The sequence below is a fragment of the Trachymyrmex septentrionalis genome, unplaced genomic scaffold (genome assembly GCF_001594115.1).
Source record: "Trachymyrmex septentrionalis isolate Tsep2-gDNA-1 unplaced genomic scaffold, Tsep1.0 scaffold14, whole genome shotgun sequence".
Classification (NCBI taxonomy): Eukaryota; Metazoa; Arthropoda; class Insecta; order Hymenoptera; family Formicidae; genus Trachymyrmex; species Trachymyrmex septentrionalis.
The window spans coordinates 3,874,347-3,882,282 of record NW_017304543.1 but is presented as its reverse complement, the minus strand read 5'-3'; the positions used below and the strand labels follow the sequence as shown (position 1 = coordinate 3,882,282).

Below are 7,936 nucleotides of genomic sequence, written 5' to 3'. Positions count from 1 at the left end.
AATGTACAGAATACATTTTTTATTTTTCATCTTGATTATGCAAATCAAGTTATTTGATATTGATTTTTTTCAATATTGAAAATTTAACAGAGACATTTATTATCAATGTCTTCATGTCAAGAGAATCGACGTATCTAACTAACTCAAAATTGACTGATATAAAAAATTCATGATAAAAAATCTATATAATTATATATATATTTATAAAAAGTTGTAAGAAAAATTAATCTGAAAGAGTGAAATAGTTAAGCAAACTTTTACAGAGATTGTACCATAGACATAATAGGCCTATGTGGATGCTACGTTTTTAGATCGCCGCGAGCTTCTTGAGAAGTTAATCGGTCGAAGAAACCAAGAGTCTCGGGTCTCGACTGTTGTTCGCAACGTACGAATCAGCGGCAACCAGACGCGTTTGGCTTCGCTGAGCGGACGGACAGAGAGCCGGGGAGAAAAGAGAAAGAGGTACAGAGAAGAGAGAGAGAGAAAGAGATGACGGAGGTAGAGGGCAGAGGCGAGACGGACGAGGGTCAGTCGGTGACAGAGAGATGAAGGCTGAAGGCGCGTGGGGGGATAGCGGGGAGAAGAACGAAGAGAGGGGAACCGAGTGCCGGTTCTACGTTCATTCATAAAACGAAGGCGGAGAGCGACAAGGAACGAATTGTTAGTGGCACTCGCACAATCACCGGCTCGGCCAACGCGCTCTCCGCTTGCCAACGCCGTCGAGAGCGAGGAATATCCATGAAGCGTCTCACGGGGTTGCCATTGCTTGGACAGTTATTCGACAGTTTTAATTTATTGCTTATGTAGTTGATAAAAGATCTATATAGATAATCTCGTAAGCTCTTGAGAATCGTCTATTTAAAACGAGCATATTATAAGACGTGCTTGTTAGCATGCTAATTACTAACGTAATATAATAATATAATAATTTTGAGTATAACTTTGTACATCTTGAATACAATTTCGTTATAATTGTAATTAATATTAGTACGAGACTCGGATAATTACATAAGTATTATAAATTTCATTACCATTGATATTTCAGAAATATATGAAGGTTGAAATACTTTGTTCGTTTATCTCAATTTTCGAGTGCAATCATGGAAAAATGTTTAAAAGTACAAATATGAAACAAAATTGATACATTTTTTTTTTACTTATTCTATTGTGTATCATTATTGCGTATATAGAAATGCTGATTTACCTTTATAGATCTATGATCAATGGGATAGCCGCTCTTTCTGGTTCCAGGACTTTCTTCGTAAAAGTGATGTTCCTCTTCGTAATCGTACAGGGATTCCATGTCCATCTTGACTGTAAAAGAAATTACTAATTAATTACTTAATTACACAAAGTATTACAGCAAAATAACCACTGATATAGAAATATTATCCAAATTATATCGTGTGAGTGAACGTACGCAAGAAGAAACATGGATTAAATTTTCGGGCTTGCGGCTTTGCCTGGATCACATGACACGACGTCCCAATTATAATTTTATACAGACTTCGCCGGCTTGGCACGATATTCTGGTTCACGAGATACATTTATTTATCAACCGCTAAATAGTTCACTTTTAGGTACGCGGTCGATATCGTCCGGTAAAGAACGAATCGTGGTAATATGAATGAAGCGAATATTTTAACACAATTATATCTCATCATCCTTACAATTATTCTGCTAATGCAGTAAATATAAAATATTCCAGGAGTTTCGATTTTAACTGAAATAACTGATTCTTAAACAATCTATAAATCAATTTTGTTTTATTTTCGGAAAATATTATTTAATATTATATGATTTAAGTTTTTCGTTATTCAAGTAATAATTTAGCGATTAGAATTAGTTCAAATAAATTTTTTTTAATATAGACGGCACGGCGCAACAACAATTACATTTCTATTTTGGTTTAAACAATATGTAAATTTAATTTAGTTCAAAATTTAAATCTTTAAACTTTTTTGTTTAAAGCAGAATGTGAAAGAATTAATGAAGAAGTTAAACTTGTGTATTAATTGGAAGGAAACTATTGTTTCGGATGGAACAATGTAAAGTGTAAGAACTATTCGAATCCGCGACGAAGATCAGGTTACTCCGGCTGGAACCCCAGCCGCCAGATGGTGGACGGAAAACTGTTGAGTTACCTCGACTCTCACGACCCTTTACACGCAGCTAAAATATGTCTACAAGAAGTTCCAAAAATGTACGAACGATAAAACATGGAATTTTTTTAACGCTTAGAATAAAGCACTTTCCGCAGGAAAATCATTTTGTCTAGGTTATCAGTCTAGTTTATCATTCATGCAAAAAAATGATACGGTTCGTAAATACACTTTAAAAACATCGTTCAATATAATCGCATTATTTATAATATTATACGCTATTGTTTATAAACTTTATTTCGTTATACAATAACAACTATTTATTATATGTGGCTTACCTATTAATGCAACAAATACAATTCTTGAAAAAGATATTAATTTCAAGACTATAGATGCCCTCTGTAATTACAGCTATTATATTAAACGTGATTAATAATTAACATAACAATAAATGTGACACTCTTAACAGCTCAGTGATATAAATTCAACTAAACTGAAATAATTGTTTAACATCAGATTGATAGAACTTATCTCGCGAATTTATCTGCACCCCAGCCGGGAAGTTCGACGGCGATAAAGAAAGCTAATTAAAGCGGATTAGCTCATTTGCTTTCGTAATTATCTTCATCCATAATTATCGCGCGACAGTGATTGATATTTTGGAGATAACGTTCCTTGATAAAATCTTACTTAGCAGAAATTATTACATAGCAAGTTTTCTTAAACGTAGATTAAAGAAAAATTATAAATCATGACATCTTTTATCTAGCAATGTGAATAGCAAATGTTATAAAAAAGTTAAGATTAACTTCAAAATTCTCCATCTGCGCGTAATATGTTTGATATGAAAGCGTGTTGTTTGAAGCTTATAATGCATTTCGATATGAGAATCTCGGAATATCGTCTCTTATGTCATTAAAGTAATATTTCCGACATTATCATATGTTATTTGTTTTTCTCGTCTCGTATCGTCTCGAGATTTTTACCTATAACAATAATAATTATACAGTGTCGCACGCATTTCCTCTTAACATATTCTTGAGGTAATTTTGAGACGACGAAAATCCTAATACGAAAATATCGAGACTACAATAATTTTTTTGGATTATAAACTAACTTTAAATGCTTTTAAGTAAATAACTATTTTACTTTTATAACCTCTATTATTTTATTTCTGGATTCTTTTAAACATTCCAAAACAAAAATATCGAGGCTATAATAGTTTTCGAATTACACACTATCTTTAACTAATTATAATTCAAAAGCTATTGTAGCCTCGACATTTTTGTATTAGACTTTTCGTTTCAAAATTATGTCAAGAAGTTCTTAAGAGAAAATGCGGTAATTGTGAGACACCCTGTATGTACTGCCTGGTTATATAAAATATAAATATTTGAAATAAATGAAACGAGATAATATCGATATTCTCGAATGTTTCGAGATAAAATTCGGGAATCTTGAGAAGCGAAAATATCGGCCCATCGAGAGAAAATTGTATCAATCATTTGTTTTTATCAAGCCTAAATCTCAATATCGATATTTTCTCGTCTCATCTCGCTCGAATGCATCAGTTTAGCTTACTGACTTCTTTATTTGTCGAGCATATTTCATTATCATTCAGATATTTATCTGCAGCATAGCGAAAGATATCGTGTACATTCTCAGAAATTGTTTATCATGAGTAGTAAAGACGAAGAAGAAAAAAAAACAATACTGAATTATCAATGATCTTCGCTATTTCTAAAAGTTCCAAAAAGGATCATGTAAATAAACGCAAAGTAATTGATAACATTATCGCATATTAATAAAATGAAACGTTACGTAATGTTAATTGATTAATTAGTGAAGTTAATTTTTACCGCAATAATGCACAAAAAAGTTAAAAATAAAAAGTACTCTTATTTCATATATGTGCCAATATATCTTGTGAACTTGAGTAATATTGCTCATATAAATTTATTACTTTAATGACATTTTCATAAGATAATATTTGTTATATATATAAATTATATATAAATATTCTTTCCTTGGATCGCATATAACTTGTGGATAAATTTAACATTTAACTTCCGTATAATTTTATTTTATTTATTTTCTTTATTTGTCTGCTTTCTCCACCACTTGCGCACGTTATCATCGATCTATCGACTATATTTGTCCATTAATCAATTATTTAAAAAATCAAGTGTGTTCAGATAAGTAACCGGTTGCAAGATGATTATTAAAACCAGTAAGTAACTAAGTCAATTTCTAATAAATTCAATACCATATTTTTGTAATATCTTTAAATTACATTTTTTTCACTAAAACTTTAAAAACGTTTTTCAAAAATTTTCAAGGATTTTTTTCTCTTGAAACGCAAAGGAATTACAATTAATAGTCTTTCGTTCTTGTGTTTACTTGTCCTTCGACAAAATCTCCAACTGAGCGAAAAAGCTGAGAGAAAAGATTATAAAACAAAAAAAGATGAAATGGCATTTTGCCTTAGTCTATTCATTCTCAATGTAGCATATCAGGGTGCTAACGGTTCATTATGTTTATGTACACAATGATATATATGCATTTCTATGTCTTTTAACTTTTAACTGCAAGAAAATATGCAGTAATTAATGCAACAATAATTAAAATCGATCGTGTATGTATGCACGTGTATTATATCATTCGTTTATGTACCTATATATGTACTTAAATAACTGATTTATTTTACCGAAATAAGAAGTAACAATTTTCTTTATTTATGATACTCAATATATATATATTACAATATTCTCTTGATTTTTATTTATTAGTATTTATAATAATATTTATAAATCTTTTTATTCTCATATTACTCTAATTTTACTATCACACAAATTGGTTCACGTAGCATTCTTATCACGATTCTTGATATCATCAATATATATATTTCTAGTTAATTCTACACTGAAAAAAAGATATCAACAAGATTATTTTAATTGAAAATAATTTTGTTAATTTATATAACACTTTTAATAAAACATTTCTTATATCATGGTTTTATTTTAATAAAATTTTACTTGTTTTCAGTAATATTGTTGTTCAATTAAAGATTATTTTTAATTAAAATAATATGCTGTTGTAGCATTTTTTTCAGTGTATCATCAGGTAAATTTTATTGAAGTTTGACTGATTTTTTAATCTTTTCTATATTCCAGAAATTTACTTTCATCATTACTCTTTATATATGTACTCTTTATATATACCTTACATTATTTGGAAGCGTCAGTTCAATTCATTGTATTTACGGCATGTGCATTCTATGGTAACATTATTGCGTTTCAACATTAATGATAACGGCGCAATATTCTCGAATGATCAACTATACGACAGATTATACATATTAATACGTATCTAAAGTACCCCGCCATCGCAAAAGTGGAGTGTCTATTGTCTCAATATCTTATTGAAAGCAACGTAATATCTCTTAAGGGGCTGTTATACTGGGTTTCAACATGCGGGCAGATGAATCTTTCACGTTGTATCTAGAGTGTACGCACCCGTATGCCAAACGTAACATCGTTGATGGCTCCGAGAAGAAGATTATGAATCATCGTTGATTTTGGATGGATCGCAAGTAGATTCTAACATCCTCTAGCAATTAGGTTCGAATTAATTTCGACAGATACGCCAAACATTCATAGGTCAACATTAAGAATTGTACCTAATATTATTCAAAAAGTTTTTCCTATATAGAATACCTTATGAAAACTTCGAAATGTAGCTCGTTAATTTTATTAAATTACTCCTACCTTCATATTTTTTGTTGGGAAAATTATGCTTAAAATTATAACTTATCAAATCTATCTATTTGAATATATTTATTTTTCCTTTTTTTTTTATTGTTGCTCCAACATAAGTTGCAATAAATCAACGAGAAAATATGTGACTCGAAGTTTCTGACCAGTTTTACCTAACCAGGATTTTTGAGCTCACAGTTATCGAATAGTTCCTGTCCACTAAATTTATAAAATAACAAAAACTGATCAGTTTCTAACCAGTTTTTCTCTGACATTTTTCTAATTGGAAAATGTTTTAAATAGATGTGCAAATATATATTAGAAGCGATCACAAAAGTCAGTTAATTTCACAGAAATTTTCAAAAATTTTTGTCCGTACTCGGGGGATGATTTTTCTGACGCAACTTAACTTTTGAATCTTATCTGTATTCCGGGAACGGTAAACGTCGATATTTCAAATGCATAACCTTGTAGAAAAGGTAAAACCTTCGCATCTTTTATCAAAGAACATCGCTCCTGTTTCGGATCAGTCAAGCGTCGTGACTTCGTGTCACTTCTTACGAAGCGCTCTCCCTCTTTGTCATCGTTCGTCGTCTTAGCAAACGAAAATGATAAGAAAAAGGAAAGAAATATGAAAAGACTAAAGAAAGAAGAAAGAGAGGCAGAAATGGTAAGATGAAAGGAGACAAATCGCGACGTTGCCGCGCCATGATCTGAGATCCGAGAAATTCTACAAAAACCTTCGGCCATCTGATGCAAGCCATCGCATTCCTCTTTTTTCTTCTTTTAGATAATTTTACATTATTTCAAATCATTCTTATTGCTGACGATAGATAAAAGACGCTTCCAAATTGAATGGGTATACAATATTTATACATGTATACATAAAGTTATGCCATAATAACTAAAACGTACTTTTAAAGTCTAGAAAAGATCAAAGAGAATTAATTTGAACTCAACTGAATTTACCTGATTGGGTTGATCTATAAAATATATCAAATTCGTGTGTATAGGAGAGAATTGAGATAAAACAGGTCTTTTGCTAAAGATTGCAAATTGTCGTCGTCACGATTTACATTCCTATTATGATTTATGTCACGTGGCCTCTCGAATCTAACAGCAAAAAGTTTTTCTTGCCTAACTAGTCCTTAGCTACATTCTAAATTGACCCTTTGTGCAATGATAATCTCGCACAGCAAGCGACATAATATTGTCTGCCTTCTTGTTATCGAAGTCGATTTCATTGTTATTTCGCGATAAGGTTATTTCAGCGTACAATTCTTTCCTATTTCGTAGTCATAAGGCTCGCAAGATAAATCTTTTCGCGAAGTAACATAAACATGACATACGTCAGTCAAGAAATAAAGAAATAAAGTTTTTTTTTTTTTCAATACTCGATAACTAAACATTTCCTTATTTTTACCATGAGATTAATACACTGAATAAAGCAAGGCTAAACAATCTTAACGATAATTATTTATAACACTCATCGATTTCTCGAATCGATTCTTCGAATAATTATATAATTAGCGCCAGCGGAAAAAAAACAGCTTGCCGAAATTAAATCATTTTAATTTTCACATTTTTCATATTTTCGTAATATTTTTTCTCCATGATATCCGAACTACGATTTTCTTATTAATATAAAAGGAATGTAATTAAATAAAAATTCTTTTTAGATACAAATGAATATCAAATCGGATATTAGCTCGAAGTAATAAATTTAATAAGAGCGTAATATAAATTTTTCTCTATTCTTTATACATTTTCTAGATATTTTTTTTACATATTATATACTGTAAAAAATAAAATGTTAATTTTAACTTAAAGATTGTTAATTTTAACATTTTTGCGTGTCTCAGAAAGTCCACTATACGATTCTGTAAGTTAAAATTAACATTTTATTTTTTACAGTGTAATTACATATAATCACGACAAATATTTAAAAATAAAAAGGGAGAAAATGCTTTTATTTTTAGATTCTCGATAGGACAAGAAGTACGCGATATGGAGACCTTCCAAATTCAAGGAGAGTTCACTAAATCATAAAACCACCCGCGCGATACTGTGGCATGCTCC

At 30.6% G+C, this 7,936-nt stretch overlaps 1 protein-coding gene across 3 annotated transcripts in view; it reads right to left on the bottom strand.

The window, feature by feature from the left end:
- LOC108745624 (ETS-like protein pointed) overlaps positions 1–7,936 on the bottom strand; it is a 120,830-nt gene that overhangs the window by 109,278 nt on the left and 3,616 nt on the right. For all 3 annotated transcript variants that reach the window (XM_018481895.1, XM_018481897.1, XM_018481896.1), the window contains exon 2: positions 1,205–1,314. In XM_018481895.1, coding sequence (XP_018337397.1) covers positions 1,205–1,314 — 110 coding nt within the window. The remainder of the gene's footprint in view (positions 1–1,204; positions 1,315–7,936) is intronic.